The 20043-nt window shown below is 50.2% G+C and overlaps 1 protein-coding gene across 3 annotated transcripts; it reads right to left on the bottom strand.

Annotated features, from left to right (window-relative positions):
• Nucleotides 1–382: 382 nt before the first annotated feature.
• Nucleotides 383–14080, bottom strand: PLAUR (plasminogen activator, urokinase receptor). Of its 3 annotated transcripts, XM_021681128.2 has the most exons (7): nucleotides 13975–14080; nucleotides 12340–12450; nucleotides 10832–10975; nucleotides 4930–5088; nucleotides 4218–4352; nucleotides 2671–2817; nucleotides 389–1567 (listed from the first exon to the last, which is right to left on the bottom strand). In XM_021681128.2, exons 1-7 carry the CDS (start codon nucleotides 14030–14032, stop codon nucleotides 1314–1316), a joined length of 1008 nt encoding a protein of 335 aa, XP_021536803.1. In that variant the 5' UTR covers nucleotides 14033–14080; the 3' UTR covers nucleotides 389–1313. The 3 variants fall into 3 exon arrangements, with proteins under 3 accessions (XP_044778030.1, XP_044778031.1, XP_021536803.1); XM_044922095.1 differs by lacking the exon at nucleotides 4218–4352 and having other exon boundaries at nucleotides 383–1567; nucleotides 2671–2821; nucleotides 4925–5088; XM_044922096.1 differs by lacking the exon at nucleotides 2671–2817 and having other exon boundaries at nucleotides 383–1567.
• Between the last annotated feature and the right edge of the window lie 5963 nt (nucleotides 14081–20043).

Below are 20043 nucleotides of genomic sequence, written 5' to 3'. Positions count from 1 at the left end.
AAGTTGGTTACTACAGCAGTCCTGGGAAACAAAAACAGCTGGGCTTCCCGACTCTCCTGCATGCTACATCTGCTGGGGTTGCGACGTCTAGGGCCCCTCCTTCGCCCACTTGTCTGGTGTCTGGGCTGAGATGGCTGAGACATCTGGGGCTCTCTCCCCACATGGCGTCCATGCATGAAATAGTGTGGGCGTCCCCAGAGCACGGCAGCCTCAGCACAGGAAGCTTTTGACATGGCAGCTGGCTTCCCCAGAGCCAGTTTCTTGAAGCCCAGAACGTGGCATGGTCAAAGCAGTCCCAGAGCCACGCACGTTCAAAGAGCTGGAGATACTGAGGCTACCTCTTTAAGCCACCACAGTGACGCTCAGTGCTATGTGATTTGAGGAGGTCCTAAAAAGAAACCCGTCCCTTCCCTGCCCTCAAATACCATGGAAGATGTCTTATCTTTTCTTCATTAGCCATAGGGTCCTGGGGAACGTAATTTTGTCTCTTTGGGCTTGCCTCAGCAAATCATAGGAAACGTGAATTCTTCAATATTGTGCCCCAAGGGTGCCAATTGAAATGAGAGTTCTTTTTCTCAGTCAGTCTGAAGGCATTCTAGGAAAAAGAGCCCAGCTTTTATCTCTTGCCACCGGGGCATCTGGGGAAATGTAGTCCTGTCCTGATTCCTCACTGCAGGGCCCCCAGGGAGTTCTGGCCATCAGATTATCCCTCCCGTTCATCTCGGGTCTCAGAACCCCCTAGGAAATGCAGATGCCTCTCCTTAGAACAACAAAGTAGTCTTGACCTTTGGAGCTTGGGAGAAGAGACTGGAAAGTTCGTGCTTGAGTGAGTGAGTTGGAGCCCAGAAATTGATGTGGAGGTGGCTTAGGATGGAAGCCCATGGAGAACTGCTCCCAAGGCTGGGGCCCCAGATGCCTGGGTCCTACAATGTGACCCCCAATTCCAGGAGGTGGGTGAAAGGTGCCCCCCCGCCCATTCATCCTCTCAAAGAGAGATGCTACGGAGAAGGGAAGATCAGGCCTTGTTCGCTGGTACAAAAATCTTTAAGTATAAAATATTAAATAAAACAAATATTAATAATAACAACAATGGTACAACAATGCTAACATAACAAGACCTCTCCTGCTGGCCTGCAGTCTTTCTCCAGCTTTTCTCCCCTGGTTCTGCAACTCCGTGAGACAGCTGGGAAAACTGAGACCCAGAGAGGGCAGCACACTGGCCTGAGGTCACACAGCAAGTCTGCAGGGCTGGGAGCTGAGCGGAGGGCAAAGGGCTCCTCTGGATCCAGCCAGGGAAGGGGGAGTGTGGGGGGTCAGGTCCAGAGGACAGTGCCTCCCCACAGTCTGGCAGTTATAAGCAGGGTGGCCATGAGGCTGAGGTGGGCAGGACCAGGCTGGGAGGCGCCGCCCATGCGGGGCTGGTGACCCAGGACTGGGTGGTTACAGCCGTTTCCAGTACAGCATGAGACGTTGAGATGGGTCAGGCTGAAGGCTTCAGCCACGTGGAGACTCTGGCACCATGAGGAAGTTGCACAACCTCGTACTGTGTAGCTCGGGTTGCCCAGCCCTGAGGAGAGAGAAGACTGCATGAGACTCCCCGCTCCTGGGGCTGGGCCTGCAGTGCTCACCGGGTGACCTGCCACCTTCTGGCGGATCCCACCTGAAGAAAGCAGCAGTTTCAAGTGTGGTCCCTCAGACCCTTCTGGGGGAACCGAGAAGTCAAAAACTATTCTCATAATAATGCTAAAGCATCATTCGACTTTTCCACTCTTGTGAGTGTACAGTGGGGGTTTTCCAGAAACCCTGGGACATGTGATCTTGCAGCCGACTGAACGCAGAAGCCCATATGAGGATGAGGATCCAGCCATCTTCTATTAAGCCAGACATGAAAGAGATTTGCGAAATGGTAGAACAACAGCAGTCTTCTTGTTAAATGTTTTCATTGTGAAAAATGTCATTTTTTTTTAAGTAAAAAATGTTATGTTCACATGGAATGAGGTTTTATTTTGTATTTTTCTTTTAAATTAATTTATTTTAAAATAAATTAATAGGGGCACCAGGGTGGCTCAGTCGGTTAAGCGTCCAACTCTTGGTTATGACCTCAGGGTCATGAGATCAAGCCCCGATGCGGGCTCCATGCTGGGCATGAAGCCTGCTTAAGATTCTCTCTCTCCCTCTCCCTCTGCCCTCTCCCCATCCCCCACTTGCGGGCTCTCTCTCTAAAAAAATAAGTAATAAATAAATTAATAATTTGCATCTCTTAAAATATCTCAATTTTAATCCTAATGCAGTAAATATCTATAGCTATATCTGCCATAAGTAATAATTTTTAAGAGCACGAAGGAATTTTGAGATGAAAAGGTTTGAGAACCACTGGAACAGAGACCTGCCCAGGATGGCACAGGATGGAAGCCCGCCACGCCCGCAGGAAGTCCCACCCCCTCGTGGGAAGTCCCACCCCCTCGTGGGAAGTCCCACCCCCAGAGAGGTCCACATTTCTGTGGCGGGAACGCTCATTTCTTAATGAAGTCCTCATTCCTGACGACACTTTGCACCCTCCTGAAGGAAGTCCTACATTTTCCACAGGAAGACCCAGCTCCCTGAAGTCGACCTGTGGCCCACAAGCCCCCACCCACAAATATACTCTCCCAGCCTCCTGGAAGGGCTCACCATTAGTTCCCGTGGCTTTCAGACATTGATTCATGGGGCCTTGGCAGGCGGTCAGGGCAATCTCTTCGGAGGAACATCCATGGGTGCTGTTCCCCTCACAGCTGTAACACTGGAGGCCATTCAGAGGCAGGTTTTGAAGCTCCAGGACTTGGGAGAAGACAAGTGACACAGAAACCAAGGAAATTAGTATGGGGGTGCGGGCAGGTGGGGTGAGGGGTGTCCTTCCTTGCATTACCTCCCCTAGAACGGTCAACTCGCAGCCTGAGATGTCATGGAGCCACCTAGTGGTCAGGCATCGGAACAGCAGTCTTCAGAGGGGGAGGGCTTTTTTCTTTTTTTTTTAAAGATTTTATTTATTTGAGATAGAGCGGGAGAGAGAGCACGAGCATGAGCGGGGGGAGGGGCAGAAGGAGAGGAAGCAGACTCCCCACTGAGCTGGGAGCCAGATGTGAGACTAAATCCCAGGACCCTGAGATCATGACCTGAGCCAAAGGCAGACGCTTAACTGAGCCACCCAGGCGCCCCTTCTGGGGGGTTCTTTATAGAATCTGTGAGAGAAATCCCACCTCGCCGCTCCTCCTGAGCCCCTATCTGACCAGGCACTGGGCGAGCAGCTGTGGAAGACAAAACAGTCCCTGCCCTACAGCACTTACCGCTCAGACCTACACTGTCCAATATGGTAGTCACCAGCCACGTGTGGTTGTTTACATTTACACGGAAATGAATTCGTATTAACTAAAATTCAAGGTTCAGTTTCACATTTCAAGTGCTCAACAGCCATATGAGTTAGTGGCTACCATATTGGACAGTACAGATATGGAACATTTCTATCACCGTGGAAAGTTCTGTTGGACGGTACTGGTTTATGGAGACAGAATAACACCAAGGAGTGAGATTATAGTGGAGGGGAGGGACAGGGAATGTTTCCCTGAGGACAATACTTTAAGCTGAGACCTAACAAATGAGAAGTAGCCAGCCCGGTAAACTCTTGGGGGAGATGTGTTCCTGGTGGAGGGTACTGAATGCGCAAAGGCCCTGAGGCAGGAGAGAGTTTGGCAGTTGCAGGAACTCAATGTAGACCATGAGGCAGACAGGTGCTGGATTACAGAGGGCATAGGATGGTCTTTAGATTTTACTCTGAGAGCAAAGAAGAGTTGCTGCAGTGCCTGAGGAAGGAGAGTGACATGCTCTGGTTTACATTTTTAAGAAATCACCCTTGCTGCTGTGTTGAGCATCGGCTGTAGGCGGCAGAAGCGGAAGCAGGGGGACCAGTGAGAAGGTCATCGCAACAATCTAGGCAAGAGCTCCCGGTGGCATGGACCAGGGCGGTGAGCTGCGGAAGGATTCAAGGAAGTATAAAGCAGGGGTCTTTGGAAAAGGTTTGATGGGCACGATGAATTTCCACACAAGCCTTCTTTGAGGAGGGGCTTTCAGGGGAGATGGACACCTAGAGAGGAGGGGTGGCCTGCGAGTGAGGGGCAGCAGCCCAGGTACACCTCCCTGCCCCGACCCCGGCCTCATGCTGCGTGGGTCCCCTGCCCCCTCACCTGGGCCTCCATTGCATTTGGTGGTGTTGCAGCACCGCAGGAAGTGGAAGGTGTGGTTGTTGTGGAAGCCGGTGGGGCCTGGGCAGCCCGGAAGGTTGCCACAGCCGCGGGTGTGGTGCTCATCCCTTGGACTGCCTGTCGGGGGCAGAAGAGAGAGGTCAGATTGTTCAGGGGCTGAGACTGGCCTTGCCCACCACCGCAGCAGTCATCTGTCCATTTCCTGCCTCACTGTTCATTATAGGACCCTCATTTTATTTGGGGCAGCCATATATCTAGGCAAAACCACATTTTCCAGCTTCCATAGGTATAATCATGTGGCTAAGTTCTGGTCAATGTGATGTAAATAGAATGGTTTTATGGGACTTCCAGAAAGGAGAACCCCCACAAAAGGAGGGATGCCTATTTTTTGTTCCTTTTCTTCTTTCTCCTTCCTGGAACTTGGACATGAGGTTTGGAGCTCTGGCAGCCATGTTGGACTATGAGGCAATTGTGAGAATGGAAACAATATTCAAGAAATGAGAAAGCATCTGGGTTCCTGGTGATGGTAGAACTGTCCTAGTGGCTCAGGACTTCCTATCACTAGACTTTTTTGTGTGTGAGAGAACTAACCTTCTACCTTGCTTAAATCCTTGTTATGCTGGGGTCCTTGTTAAGGGCAGCCTTGGGGAGGAGCAATGCAGGGGGGAGATGCTGCTGGCAGGCTGGAGCTCACCTTCCAGGCTCTGGTGGGTCACCACTTCCACGCACTGTTCTGTAGGGCTGCGGCATTGCAGGCTCTGGTCCCTGCCCCTCTCACAGCTCAGATCTGATGAGGCGCAGGAAACACATTCGAGGTAACGGCTTCGGATTCGGGGAAAGGTGGAAGTCCGACCTGTTCGGGGAGGGGCAGGAGGGTGAGACTCCATGGGGAGAGTTCCGGAAATCTAGCTCCTTTGAAGACTCAACTTAGCATCAATTCCTCCTTCAGCCAATCATCAAAGCCCTGCCCATCCCACCTCCTGAATCTTTCTAGCATCCATCCCCTCCTTTCCAGCTCCATGACCACGTCAGAACTTCTTCAAATACCTGGCCTCCTGGTTTCCATCCTTGCCCCCCAACCCCACCCAGTGCAGCCCCACATGGCCCTAGAAGGATGTTTCTAATACTCAAATGTGACCCTGCCTGCTCTGCTCAAAACCTCTCCATGGCTCCCCAGTGCCCTCAGAATAATATCCAAGCTACTCCGTGTGGACCTCTGGGTCTTGGCCACCTCTCCTGTCTCATCTCCCTCCACTAGCCCCTCAAACTCTACTCCCCATGACTTCCCACAGTTCCTGAACGTACATGCTGACTGGCATCCAGCCCTTGCCTAGAACACGCTCCCTCGGCTCCTTACTTTCCCTGTCTCCTCCTACTCATTCTTCAGGCATCATCTCAAATTTCACATCCTCTAAGAAGTCCTCCCTGACATCGGAGGCTGCATCAATGTGCCCCACTGGGCTCCCCATTCCCAGCCACATCCACTTTGGGTCATCCCCGTCTGACTGGACTCTGAGCCCCAGGAGGTGGGGCCAGGGCTGTTCTGATCATTACTGTGTCCCAACACCACCCAGCACAGGGCCAGAGCCAGAGAAGACATCCAGTAAATATTTGTTAAATGAATGAATGAAGAATTGCTTAAAGCCCTGCTATTATTCTCTGTGGTAGCCAACCTCCAAGACGGCCCCCAGTGACCCCTGTTTCCTGGTACTCACACACAAAGAATAGGGCTGACCCGTGTAACTAATGGGATATTGCGGAAATGATGGTGTATGATTCCTGCGCTAGATCATAAAAGGCATCGCAACTTCTTCCTGGCTCTCTCTTGGATTACTTGGTCTGGAGGAAGTCCATCTGTCATGCGGTTAGAACGCTCAGACACCCCATGGTGAGGTCTACGTGACGAGGAACTGAGGCCTTTGTCCAAGCCACGGGAGGGGACCAGCCACGTGAGTAAATCTCCCTTGGGAGCCTTGGGATGATGGCAGCTCTGCTGTCATCTTTACCACAACCTCATGAAAGATCCAGAACCATCCTACTTAAGCCACTTCCAGATTCTTCAGAATCTGACCTTCAGAAACTTTGTGAAATAATACCTGCTCATTTTTGTTTTAAGTTTTGGGACAATCTGTACTGAGGCGATAGATAATTAATGCACTACCCGATTGGGTCAGGGATCCAAGCCTCGCTTGATTGATTGATCTGTGATAAGCCTCTCACACCTGCTGGTCCAGGCCAAGGGGGTGAATTATTTTTCCCTGGAAACACTAGAGTCATTCCTCCGGCCAGGCCTTGGCTCACACCATGCTGAAGCCTGGTATGCCTTCCCCTTCCTGATCCCAAATATCCAAGTTGAGTTGGGGCCAAGTCCTACATAAGGGAGAGGGCTGTCTCAGCCACTCTCTCAACCGGCAGGCCAGCTGCTGGAATTAGGTGAATCACTTACATCCAAGGCCAAATCTTCCCCAACCCTAAAGAAAAAATAATTAAAATGCCAACAACCCATGTCTTCTCACATGAACTTCCATGAAAATGAAAACACGGATTGCCATCACCGCCATCACACCACCCTCAGGTCCCCTCATAAACTCTTGTTCTTATGTCACTCTTCTAAATGTGGGTCATCCTCAGGGTTCTGTCTTAGGCCCTTTTCATTTCTCACAGTGCACACTCTCTCCCATGGGGATGTTATCCATTGACCTGGCTTCATTTCCACGCATCTGCTGGGAACTTCTCTCTGAGCTCCACACCTGTACACCCAACTGCCTCCTGGAGAGGCCATCTTGCTATCCCTCAAACACCTGAATCTCTACATGCCCCAGAGGAAGCTCTCCATCTTCTCTAAACTTCTTTTTCTCCTGAATTCCATATCTCTGCAGTGGTCCCATTCAGTACCCCAGGGCAGAAACCTGGCAGGTTCCTTGATCCTCCACATTTAGGCACCAATCTGGAGACGTCTCCTGCCCTGTCTTCTAGTTCTTTAATCCTTTTGCCCCACTGCTTCTGGGCTCTATTAAGCACATCTATTGAGTTCTTAATTTCAGTCACTATTCTGTGTTTCCTGTTTGACTCTTTTTTTTTTTTTAAGATTTTATTTATTTATTCATGAGAGAGAGAGAGAGAAAGAGAGAGGGAGGCAGAGGGAGAAGCAGGCTCCCCAAGGGGCAGGGAGCCCAATGCGGGACTCGATCCCAGGACCCTGGAATCATGACCTGAGCCGAAGGCAGACGCTTAACCATCTGAGCCACCCAGGCACCCCTCCTGTTTGACTCTTTTAAAAAAATGGACTCCTGGGGCGCCTGGGTGGCTCAGATGGTTAAGCGTCTGCCTTCGGCTCAGGTCATGATTCCAGGGTCCTGGGATCGAGTCCTGCATCAGGCACCCTGCTAGGTGGGGAGCCTACTTCTCCCTCTGCCTCTCTCTCTCTCTGACTGTCATGAATAAATAAATAAAACATTTTAAAAAAATTTTAGAATTAAAAAATAGAGTCCACATTTCTGTTAAAGTTTATCCTCTCTTCTATTTTTTTGGACTATATATATATTTTTAAAGATTTTATTTATTTATTTGACAGAGAGAGACACAGCGAGAGAAGAAACACAAGCAGGGGGAGTGGGAGAGGGAGAAGCAGGCTTCCCACCGAGCAGGGAGCCCGATGCGGGGCTCGATCCCAGGACCCTGGGATCATGACCTGAGCCGACGGCAGACGCTTAACGACTGAGCCACCCAGGCGCCCCTTTTTTGGACTATATTGATCGTGGCTATTTTAAATTTCCCTATCTAATAACTCCACTATCTGAATCATTATGAGTCTATTTCTACTGTTGGATTTGTCTCTAGGTTTCTTGTTAATTGGTCCTTTCAATTTTCTTTGGGGTACCTTGTAAGTTTTGATTAGATGCCAGACATCACAATGAAAATTTGGAAAGGCTCTAAATAATGTTATTTTCTTCCCAAGAAGGTCAGTTTTCTTCCTGCTGAAGATCAAATGTAGGAATCTTTAGGGCTGGTCTCTCTCAGTTTTGCCCTTACACCTAGGGTATGGTCTTAGCAGAAAGCTTGGGGTGGTTACCAAGGCCTCTCTCTCCAACTTTGCAACTTTGGTTTCTCCAGCATCATATGCCTGCTGGAATCCTTTTTCAGTTCTGTAGCTTCCCAGATACTATTTTCTGCTGAGTTCCTTGGAGTCTCACCCTGTGCATGTACAGCTTGCCAATGACTTAAAGGAAATATGCAGATTTGGGGACTCCCTTTTCTGTGGTTTCATACGTTCCCGAACTCTACCTCTCATTCTTCAGACGCTCTGGCAGCCAGAAAGACTCTAACCCCTGGCTTCTCAGTCTAGCAATGATCTCTCTTATTTGGGTTTTATTTCCCCTTCACAGCAGTGAATTGGAAAGTGCACTCAAGGATAAAGCCAGCTTTCTGCATAACTCAATTTCTGTGCTTCCCTTATTTCAAAGATTATAGCACCTCAAGGTCCTCTCTTCATTAGCTGCTCTCCAGTGACCTCGAGTAATTGTTTATAATTTGTCCAGCTTTTCTGGCTTTCACTGGCAGATTAGTCTGATACATGTGACTCCATCATGACCAGAACTGCAAACCCTCCCCCATGTCTAATCCATCACTAAGTCCTGCTCATCTACCTGCTAAAGAGTTCTTAAAATCCACCCACTTCTCTCCATGAGCATGACTGACATTCTAATGCAGTTACTCTCTTCTTCATCTGGACAACCTCACCCACCTCCAAGTTGGACTGCCCTCGTCTACTTTCCCTCCATCATTGCTCTCCTCTGAGGTCAGAATCATTTGTTCAAAAGTACAAATCTGATCGTGACACTCTCTGCTTAAAATCCTTTTATGACCGGGAGCGCCTGGATGACTCAGTCGATTGGGTGTCAGACTCTTGGTTTCCGCTCAGGTCATGATCTCATGGTTGTGGGATCGAACCTTCTCCCCTGCCCAACCCGTTGGCTCCACATTCAGTGGGGAGTCTGCTTGAGAGTCTCTCTTTCCCTCTGCTCCTCCCCCTGCTCACGCTCTCTCTCTCTCTCTCAAATAAATAAAAAAAAAATCTTTAAAAAACCCACAAAAACCCTTGGGACACCTGGGTGGCTCAGTCGGTTAAGCATCTGACTCATAATTTTGGCTCAGGTTGCAATCTCATGGCTCATGATGTCAAGCCCTGCATCAGGCTTCTCGCTCAGTGGGGAGTCTGCTTGAGATTCTCTCCCTCTGCCCCTCCCCCCACTTGTCGTGTGCTCTCCCTCTCAAATAAATAAATAAATCTAAAAAACAAACAAACCAACAAAAAAACCTCAACCCTTTTATGACCTCCCCCTTCCGCCCGTATGGTCTATATTCCTCACCACAACCTAGAAGGCCCTGTGTAATATGACCCTGCCAATTCCCAGCTCCTCTTGCCCTGTTTTTTCCTTCCTCCAGTCATACTACTTTCATCCACCTTTGGGCCTTGGTGTCTGTTGCTCTTCCTAGAACACCCTTTCCACCGTCTTTTTAACAGTCTGACTCCTGCTCATCCCTCAAGATCCAGCTTAGTTGTTGCTTCCTGGAGGAAAACTTCTTTGACCAGTTATCTCCCCTAGGGTCTCACAGCCCCTATTCTTCATTCATCCCAGCCCTGATCACTCTGGCCGCTGTTTCCCTTATCTCAGCCCTGAAAATTCTGGACGTGCTTCCCAACTACAGCTCTGGCCCCTCTCAGACCAGAGGTCTCATGGTCCTGACCCCTCTGCTTGTGCTTCCCCATCCTGGCTCTGACTAATCTGAGCAGTCACTGCTTGGTGATGGGTCTGTCACCCCCACTCCCACCCTACTGACTGTAAGCCCATGCTAAGGCCCAAAGTGTCTTGGTCACTTCTATATCCCCAGTATCACATAAATACAGGATGTGGTTTTACCAACTATTCCAGTCGCCACAAGCAGGGTAAAATGGCCTGAGAAATGGAGGCTGATAATCACTTTACCACTTATTAAATTACTGAATTGACAGCTGCGCTCCAAGCTTGCTGGTGGACCCTTGACCACTCCCAAGTCTCTCTTTAGAACCCTATGTCTCCAAGATCCATCAGCTAAAGAGGGGGGTCCAGGATTGATCAATGCCTTCTGCATTGACTGATATTGTTAAATCTTCTGAATATTATCTATGATTCGAACTTAGACTCGATTATCAGTGCTTTCCTTAAGCACATCTAACAGAAAGCTGAAGCCAGCGTCCCCTCTCTTGTCACTTCCTTGAAAATAAACATCTGATTCAGCCTCCGCCAAAAGACGAAAGTTTGAGGTCAGCATGGCTGAACGAGAAACAGGTTGCGTAGGTGCTCTGCTTACTGATGTCACTGGGACGGGCCTGGCCTTAACCAATTTCCTTTCTTGCCAGGCCCAGAAAGAGGAATCTGCACACATGACCATGCAACATGGATCTGTGGCTTCCCACCCTCTCCTGTGGGAACTGGAGAACTTGAGCCTCTCTAAGTCTTTTTGTTAAACTGGCATTTGTGAGTCGGGGCTGGTGGGGACAGGATCAGGAGAATGATGCGTGCGGGGTTGGGGATTGTGAGGGCTGCCCAGCTCACCAGGGGTGGGTCGGTTGCACAAGTCAGTCCCACACAGGGTCTCTGTAAGAGTGATGATCTGCATGCCTGTCCGATAGCTCATGGTCCTGTTGCTCTTCTCTGGGTGGGCACAGCCTCTCTCCACCACCTCCAGCTCTTCACCTCCTGTGAAGAATGTATCTTTGTTACCCCAAAGGCTGCCCTGGACCCAACCAGCCTCTGATGCTCCTGGTCCTAAGGTCACCCTCTTCCAGGGCTGATCCTTGCCAGGCCTCTTCTCTGGGGTCCAGCTGTCTCCTCTCCTCACCCTCCCACCACAGGGAGCCTACCCCTCTTAGTGACCACACTGTCACTGAGGCTGTCTGGATCCACCTACCCCTCCCTCTCAGCTTAGTGATTTTAGCAGGGAGATGCCTCTAATAGGAATCTTTAAAGGAAAAATGTTACAAGCTTGCCAAAAAGCATAAGAGAATGATACAATAAATAACTGTGCATTCATCACCAAATTTTATAAAATATTAGAAAATTTTGCTATATTTGTTTCAGATATTTTTTAAAAGAACTTAAATTTAAAAGATAGAGTTAAAGCCTCCTGCTCACCCCCCCAAATCCCATTCCCCTTATGCCCTATCCAGAAGCAACCACTGGTGTAGGTGATTTTCACACTAGGTACACATAATAATGTATACTATTATTTATTTATACATTATTTATTGCATATTGTTATATACTATTTATATTAAAAGATATCATACCCTGAAACATGCTTTTTTCCCTCTCAACCTGATGTTTTTGAGATGTATCCACTTTAATACCTACAGCTCAAGTTCCTTCATTTATTTATTTATTTATTTATTTATTTATTTATTATTTTTTTTTTCCAAATTCCTTCATTTAAACTGCTGTGGAGCAGAGTGCCTGGGTGGCTCAGATGTTAAGCGTCTGCCTTCAGCTCAGGTCATGATCCCGTGGTCCTGGGATTGAGCCCCACATCGGGCCCCCTGCCCCTTGGGGAGCCTGCTTCTCCCTCTCCCACTCCCCCTGCTTGTGTTCCCTCTCTTGCTGTCTCTCTCTGTCAAATAAATAAAATCTTTTAAAAAAATAAATAAATAAACTGCTGTGGAGCATTCCATTGTGTGATTATACCATAATGTTTCTCCTCGACTGATGACTAACCCGTATCACAAACATAACTGCTAAGAACATTCTTACACGTGTGTCCCCAGGCATGTGTGTTCAAGGTTCTTTGGGGTTTCTATATTCCTAGAAGTTGGATTGCTGGCAGGAGGGTATGCTAATCATCATCTGTACTAGATATTGCCAAATTGCTCTGTGCGGTGCATGCACGAATTTATCCGCATTAACCGGGTCTGCAGCTTCACATCCTCATCCATCCCTGCATTGTCAAATTGTTTAAAAGCTTGTCTATCTGGTGGGTATGAAATAGGGTCTCCTTGTCTTTTTCGTTTGCATTTCCCTGATTACTGGTGAAATAAGGTTCCCTGTCGCGCTGTAGTGGGGAATCTCACCTTCCCATATGCGCATGATCGTGGTCCTGCAGAGGTCCTGGCCACTGGCACACTCTTCCACCTGGCATTTCCCGATCCTCCCACACAGCATGCACTGCAAGCTCCAGGAGGCTGCAGGGTAAGAGGGAGGAGAGGAGAGATTGTTATAGCTCTGAGCGGTGCTCCCCCTCCCTGCTCCTTCATGCCCCAATACCAGGACCAAGTCTCCAGGCCTTGTGCACTCAGGTTCGCGCTCCACATTCTGTCCGCCCTTTGGTTCCAACACTGGGTTCGGGTCAGCAGTACTTCCGGCCTATCTATAACCCCACGTTTTATCTACACCCCCTACCCTAAAGTTCTATCCCTTCCAACAGTCTTTCCCTAAAGTCACGCCCTGGCTCATTTTCCCTTGAATTCTGTATCAGCGCGGGGCCTATCCTGAGTCCAATCCCCACCCTCTCTGTCCATCTGGATATTCCAGCCCAGCTCCAATTTAGGTCCTTTCCCCCATTCCACCGGCCCTCGGTCTATTCGGCTTCGCAAGCTCTCCTAAGGGCGTTCTACCCTCACCCAACTGCAGCTGATCTTTACGTTCTACCCCAGTTCCCGGTGACCCCCACTGACTATCCCCCCCCTTAATGCCCCCAGACTCTACTCCTTTCCATAGCTTCTCCCCAACATTCTCTCCCCGCCCATCAGTCCAGGCCAAAGTTTTAACTTCACCCATCAGCCCTCGGGAAGTTCTAACCCCAACTGCTACAGCTTCCCCGAAGTTCTCTCCCAGCACCTCAGCTCCTCGCCGGAGGTTCTCGCCCCGCCCCCAGCTCCTCCCCCGAGTTTCTCGCCCCTCCCACTAGCGCGTCCTGTGGTTATAAGTTGGCCCACTAGCCCCGCCCCAACACCTTTACCCGCCCACCCGGCCTTCCCTGCTGGGGTCCATTCCCCACCACAAATTCGCAGTCTTCTAGAGTCATTACTCATTCCTGGCCGCGAAAGATCCGGAGACCTTTCCGGGTTATTCATGCCTGAACCGCCCCGCCCTGACTCAGTTCCTTCTCAATTTCCTCTCGCTTTTCAACCCTCTCCTGTACATTTCCCGGGAAAGGAGTTGAGAGGGTGGCTAGGGGATAGTGAAAGGGAAGGGTCCTCCAGGGACAAGCCCTGGCTTCCCCCAGCCCCTGTCTCTGCGACGTTCGGCCTCTCTATTTAGATCTTTTGTAACAGGAGGCTCCGTGCGCCCGGTCTTTCCAGGGGCTGGGTGGGTGCGGGGAGCCCCGACCGGGCGCAGAGAGCTGCGGGCCAGAATCCCCCTTACTCCAGGACCGCTCTGAGCCTGTTGCCTTCTCTGTGAAGCAGGGCTAGAATAGTTCTGCCCGTCCAGTTTGAAACTGCAGGGAAGGAGCTTAGAGGAGCGCACTCACTCGGCGGCCGTTAACAGCCTTCGCTCGACGAGTATTCCCGAGCACCGACTGCTGGCCGGGTCCTGTGCTGCGTGGGGCTGCAGCTGGCTGGAGGATTACTCCGTGAGGGGGAGGGCTGGGGGCTGAGCCGCCCTCCTCCAACTCCTCCAGCTCGGAGCCCCCCGCCCCTCCCCCCTCTTCACTGCGTTCGGGCCCCGGTGTCCCCGCGCAGGTGTTTTGGGCGCCCGGTCCCTACCTGGAATGCAGGTCTGAAGCGACAGCAGCAGCAGCGGCAGCAGCCCCGGGCGGCCCATGTCTGGCCGCAGCTCCAGTCCGTGTGGCTCCCTGCCCCTCTCAGTCTGGCCCGGGGAACCAGACAGTTTTGTGCCCCCGGGGCTCCTCCCAGAGATTTTGCGAAAGAGCGAGTCAGCCCCAGATGCGTGGGTGCTTCCCCCTCCTCCCCCTCCTTCCCCTCCTCCTCAAAAACTTCCTTTGCCAGGGCGCGGCCAGACAGGAGTGGGGCCCGGGGGGGGAGGCTCGGCTCTGACTCATGTGGCCGTGGTCACACAGCCGTCTCCACGCTGCAGGGGCGCACACTCAGTGGGCTTTCACAGCTCTCTTCCCAGAGCGCGAGTCCCAGCAAGAGGCAGGGCCAGCTGAGGGACACCCTGCAGCACCGAGCGAAGTCCCTGCAGCAGCGCCAAGCCCTGATTGCAGTTTATCGGACACATCTTGGTGCTGCCCAGGGTCACACGGACGAAGGTGTGCCGCCTTACTCCAGATCATACGGATGCGGCAGGGGCTCGAGGGCTAACAGCAGTCCCGGCCAGCCGGTGTGGGCTTTAGTTGCTGGTGCCGAGCATTCCCCATGGCCTTCCTGGGCCTTCTTGTGCTAGTATAATTGAAATAAAATATATTTTGTTTCACCAAAAAAAACCAAAAAAAAACCACCAACCCCAAAATTCCAGTTCTCCTTCCTCCTGCTCTGGGACCTTGGGCAAAGGACCTCAGCACTCCGATTAAAACTTGTCCTGAGGGAATCAGAGAGGGAGACAAACCATAAGAGACCCTGAACTCTAGGAAACAAACTGAGGGTTGCTGGAGGGGAGGGGTGGGGGGATGGGGTAACCGAGTGACCGGCATTAAGGAGGGTCCCTGGTGTGATGAGCACTGGGTGTTACATGCATGCAACTGATGAATCACTGAACACTTCCCCTGAAACTAATAATATACCATATGTTAATTAATTGCATTTAAATAACATTTAAAAAAAAGAAACTTGTCCTGATGGGACATTTGTGGCTGATCATTAGTTATAGTTAGGATTTTTGTTAGTTTTGTTAGGAGGGATAATGGTGTTGTGGTTATGTGGGGAAATGTCTGTATCATTAGAGATGCACACTGGAATATTTGAGGGGTGAAAGAATATAATGGCTCTAATTTACCTTCAAACACTTCAGCCAAGAAGTAGATATTGCTGTTATGAAAATGGTTTTGTGGTTATGCGGGAAATTGTTCTTAGTTTTTACAGACACTCACTGAAATACCTGGAGGTGAATGTCATGGCTGTCTGCATTTACTTTAAAATGCTTTAGGAAAAAAGAAAGGCAAAATATTGTATCAGTTTTTTATCAGGGTAACTTACATGCCATTCTGTTTCCTTTTTCTACCTGTTTGTAAAGGTCCTCACTCAGTTTTTTAAAAAGTAAAATAAAATGTAGGGGCACCTGGCTGGCTCAGTTGGTTAGGCGTCTGTCTTGACTTCTGCTCCGATCATGGTCTCTGTCTGGGTGGTGAGATGCAGCCCCCCATCGGGGTCTGCGCTGAGCATGGAGTCTGCTTAAGATTCTCTCTCTCCTTCTCCCTCTGCCCACCCACTCCCTCCTCCCGTGTGCTCTCTCTCTCATTTTCTTAAAAAAAAAACAAAGAAACTAAAATAAAATGTAAAAGATAAAATCATCTAGTCTCTCCATCTCCACGTGTTTCTGACCCATCAGAGCAATTTAACACAGGTGAAAATGCCTGAAACAGTTGCTGGCCCACAGGAGGGCTCAACAAGTTCCTTCAGCATTTACCAAGAACCTACTCTGTACCAGGCACTGATCCAGGAGGAGCTGGGGACACAGCAGGAAACAAAGTATAGTCCCTGCCCTTGACAATGAAGAGTAAATATGTGTTATTTGATCTATGGCTGTCAGGCAGTGATAAGTAAAACAGAGAACAACAAACCAGGAGGCAGGAAGTACAAGGGTACGAGTGAGGCATGGTTGGTTGTAGGTGGGGTGGTGCTGCCCCGGCTTCCCTGAGCAGGTGGCATTTGAGCAGAGGCTGAATGTGGTGAGGGCAGAGGTTGGGTAGATGATCCAGGAAGAGTTCCAGGGAGAGGCAACAGCCAGTGCAAAAGTCCTGAGGCGGGGGTGTCCTGATAAGCTCTAGGAACAGCGAGTGGCCAGTGTGGCTTGAACAGAATAGGGGAGGCCGAGGATAGCAGACAATGAGTTAAGTAGTAGCGACCTCTACCACTATAATAATGAGGATAGCATTATTATTCTTACTAATTCATTGAAGCATTAAGGTAATAATTTTAAGGTAAAGCAAGAAAAGTCCCAAAGAAATCCTCTCTTCTAAGAGGCAGTGGAGCCTAGGGTTTAAGATATGGGAGCTGGCACCAGACTGGGAGGGTTCAAATTCCAGCTACTCACTGCTGTGTGGGCTTGGGCAGGTTACTTAACCTCTCTGTGCCTCCAGCTCCTTCACCAGTGCCTCTCTCCCAGGGCTGGTGTGCTAGGGGCATAAAACAATGCACCCAGGGTGCTTGCACACCACCTGGTGTGTGGAAAAAGACTGTAACCGCCATTGATTATTGCTGGGCCGGCTCTCCAGAGCTTTCTCTCCAGGGGGGTGGGGAGAGGGTTTGAGGTCAGGGGAGATAATGGCTGCAGAACTGGACTGCTCCTTGGCTACCCTGGGCCAACAGATGTCTTCCCTTGAGAGCCTAGGCTTCCCTCATGTGGAAAGTAGGGCCCCTCTTGCTGTTGGTGTGAAGACCAACTGAGGTGGGGAAATAGAAAGTTGGGCTTGGGATCCAGCTTCCTGGCAGGATGACCTCACTGCTCTGAGGCCATCCCCTTTTATTTGTTTTTTTATTTAAAGAATGAGGGGATATCTTGGAGCCCGCCATCCCCACCTCAGACCGCTCTAGTCTCTCCAAATCTGTTGTTCCCCTCCTGTGTCTCTCCGTCCGTCTTTTTCTGTTTTGGTCTTTTTCTTTGTCTCTGTCTCTGTTTGTCTCTCTCAATCCTGTGTCTCTCTCTTTCTGACTCCGTCACTCTATCTCTCCCTGTCTGTGTCTCTCTATCTTTTTTCCTGTCTCCTTCTGTTTCTCTCTCTGCTTCTCTCTTTTCTGTCTCTGTTTTTAATGTCTCTCTAGGCCTGTCTTTCTGTCTCTCTGTCTTTCTGTGACTCGTTCCCTCTGTCTCTCCCTCAGGTGACACACATCTGTGCGGTCCAGTGACGTGTCACGGGAGGGAGCGGGCAGGAGGCTGGGCGTGTGCACAATCCCAGAAAAGCGGCAGGAATGTCCTCTCTTTCCTCCTCATGACTCACCTGGGCCTCGCCTGGTTCCTATCTGCCTGCTGGGTCCTGAGGGAGGCCCACAGGTTTCGGGGGCTTCCCCAGGCTGAGGAGGGGAGAGTCTCGTGCAGAGTCAGAGAGGGAGAGAGATCCAGAGAGACAGAGGGGGAGAGACAGCGAGAGAGATAGAGGGACAGAGACCACCGACGGACTGACTCCAGGGTAGTCAGAGAGGGAGAGAGATCTCTCCACCTGAGAGAAGCACAGAGATGGTGAGAAATGGAGGGACAGAGACAGAGGCAGAGACAGAGACAGAGGCAGAGGGAGTTGGAGAGAATGACCCCCGATGGCCCTCAGAGAGAGCAAGTAGAGACGCAGAGAAATTGCGCATGTGAGCGCACGTCCGTCCGGGACCGTCCTCAGCCTCCTGCCACCTGCCTGAGCTGGGGACCGGACCGCCTCGGGACCAGACCGCCTCTGGCCTGGCTGTCGGTGGGGTTGCGGCTGTGGCCATTTCCTCCCCAGCTCCAGGGGACACTGATGTGGCTTTCCCATCCTGGCCTGGCCACCTGCCAGATGTGGGGACATCTCCTCTCAGGGCCTCCCTCTGCAAAAAAACAAAAAAAGGTGGGGGGAAGAGGAATTGCCTCAGGGAATGAAAGCTGGAAACCCCTGAACTCCACACCTCTCTTTCCAGGTAGAGAAACTGAGGCCCAAAGTGGAAACGTTCATTTTTATTTTATTTTATTATTTTATTATTTATTTATTTTTAAAGATTTTATTTCTTTATTTGACACAGAGACACAGAGAGAGAGGGAACACAAGTAGGGGGAATGGGAGAGGGAGAAGCAGGCTTCTTGCCGAGCAGGGAGTCTGATGCGGGGCTCGATCCCGGGACTCCGGGATCGTGACCCGAGCCGAAGGCAGACGCTTAACATCTGAGCCACCCAGCTGCCCCTTTATTTTATTTTTTATTAAAAAAAATTTTGGGCGCCTGGGTGGCTCAGTCGGTTAAGCGACTGCCTTCGGCTCAGGTCACGATCCTGGAGTCCCGGGATCGAGTCCCGCATCGGGCTCCCTGCTCGGCGGGGGGTCTGCTTCTCCCTCTGACCCTCCTCCCTCTCATGCTCTCTGTCTCTTATTCTCTCTCTCTCAAATAAATAAATAAAATCTTTAAAAATAAAAATAAAAAAATAAAAAAATAAAAATAAAAATAAAAAAATAAAAATAAAAATAAATTTTTTTTTCAAAGGGGAAACTTTAAATGAGGCTCCCCGCCCCCCTTTTATTGAGTCCTCGTGCTAAGCCCGGCATTGAGCGCTTTCTCTGGATACATCAGTGCATCCTCACAGTATCTTATATCACAGTTGAGGGAACTGAGGCTTAGAGAGGCATGGTCGGCTGAAAACTGGCCCCCAAAGAGCTCCAGGTCCCAAGCTCTGGAAACTGTGAGTGGTACCGTATGTAGAAAAAGGGTCTTTGCAGGTGTGATTAAGTCAAGGATCTCAAGACAGGGACAGTATCCTGATGATCCCCATGAGCCCTCCATGTAATCATAAGTGTCCTTGGGGAGGAAGGCAGGGTCAGCTTTGCTGCCGGTTTTGAAGGTGGAGGAGGTTGCCAAGAACAGAGAGATGCTGCGAGTGCCGCTCTAGCTACTGGAAAAGGCAAGGCGACCCTGCTCCCTAGAGTCTCGGGAGGAAGCACGGGCCTGCTCACACCTTAATTTTGGCCCCTGAGGACTCACTTTCAATTTCGGACCTCCAGTGCTGCAGGAGAATACATTCCTATTGTTTTCAGCTACTAAATTGATGCTAATTTGTTAGAGCGGCCACAAGAAAAGAATACAGGAGGCTACGTCACTTGCCTATGAGGGCCTGTAGGCACAGAGTCAGGATTTGGACCCAAACAGTCTGGCTCCAGGGCCAACACGCGCATAATGATCACCCTGAGTGTTGCCGCTCTGGGGAGACAAGAACCAGGAGCTAGAAGCCCCCAGCCTCTTTCCATCCTCTCCTCCACTGGTCCTCCTGGCCATGCCTCCCTCTGGCTTCAGGGGGTCGAGCTGCCCTGGGGAGAAGAAGGGGTCCAGAGGAGAAAGAATCTATACAAAGAAGAAAGCTCTCCCCATCTCTAGCCCCTTGCAGCTCAAATTCCACCACTGAGTTGCCGTGTAAGGAATCATCATTGCAATTCAAGAGCTAGTGTTGCTAATATATAAAGAGTTCTGGGGCGCCTGGGTGGCTCAGTTGGTTAAGCGACTGCCTTCGGCTCAGGTCATGATCCCAGGGTCCTGGGATCGAGTCCCGCATCGGGCTCCCTGCTCAGCAGGGAGTCTGCTTCTCCCTCTGACCCTCCCCCCTCTCATGCTCTCTCTCTATCTCATTCTCTCTCAAATAAATAAATAAAATCTTTAAAAAAAAAAAAGAAGAGTTCTGGTTAAGGGTTGAAGTTGCCCTCCTCCACCTCTCCAAATCCCGCCCCTCCAAAAAAAAAAAAAAAAAAGGATATGTTGAAATCCTAATTTCTAGTACTCAGAATGTGACCTTACTTGGAAATAGGGCTGTTGCTGATGTCAGTGGTTAAGAGGATGTCACAGTGGGGTAGGGTGGGCCCCTAATCCAATGTGTCTGGCGTCTTCCTAGGAAGATGATCATGTAGGGGGCGCCTGGGTGGCTCAGTCAGTTAAGTGTCTGACATCAGTTAAATGGCTGATGTCAGTTAAGTGTCTGACTTTGGCTCAGGTCGTGAT

Source organism: Neomonachus schauinslandi, chromosome 16 (genome assembly GCF_002201575.2).
Source record: "Neomonachus schauinslandi chromosome 16, ASM220157v2, whole genome shotgun sequence".
Taxonomy (NCBI): domain Eukaryota; kingdom Metazoa; phylum Chordata; class Mammalia; order Carnivora; family Phocidae; genus Neomonachus; species Neomonachus schauinslandi.
Note: the sequence above shows the minus strand (reverse complement) of the source record. Positions and strands in the feature narration are given on the sequence as shown.

Excerpts from the sequence above, each read along its gene's own strand:
- PLAUR (XM_021681128.2), bottom strand. The coding sequence starts at position 14,032 with ATGGGCCGCCCGGGGCTGCTGCCGCTGCTGCTGCTGTCGCTTCAGACC. Across the intron at positions 5,089-10,831 it reads GTGCAACCGACCCACCCCTG|GTCGGACTTCCACCTTTCCC; the intron begins GTGAGCTGGGCA and ends CTCCCCGAACAG. Across the intron at positions 4,353-4,929 it reads GACCCACCAGAGCCTGGAAG|GCAGTCCAAGGGATGAGCAC; the intron begins GTGAGCTCCAGC and ends TGCCCCCGACAG.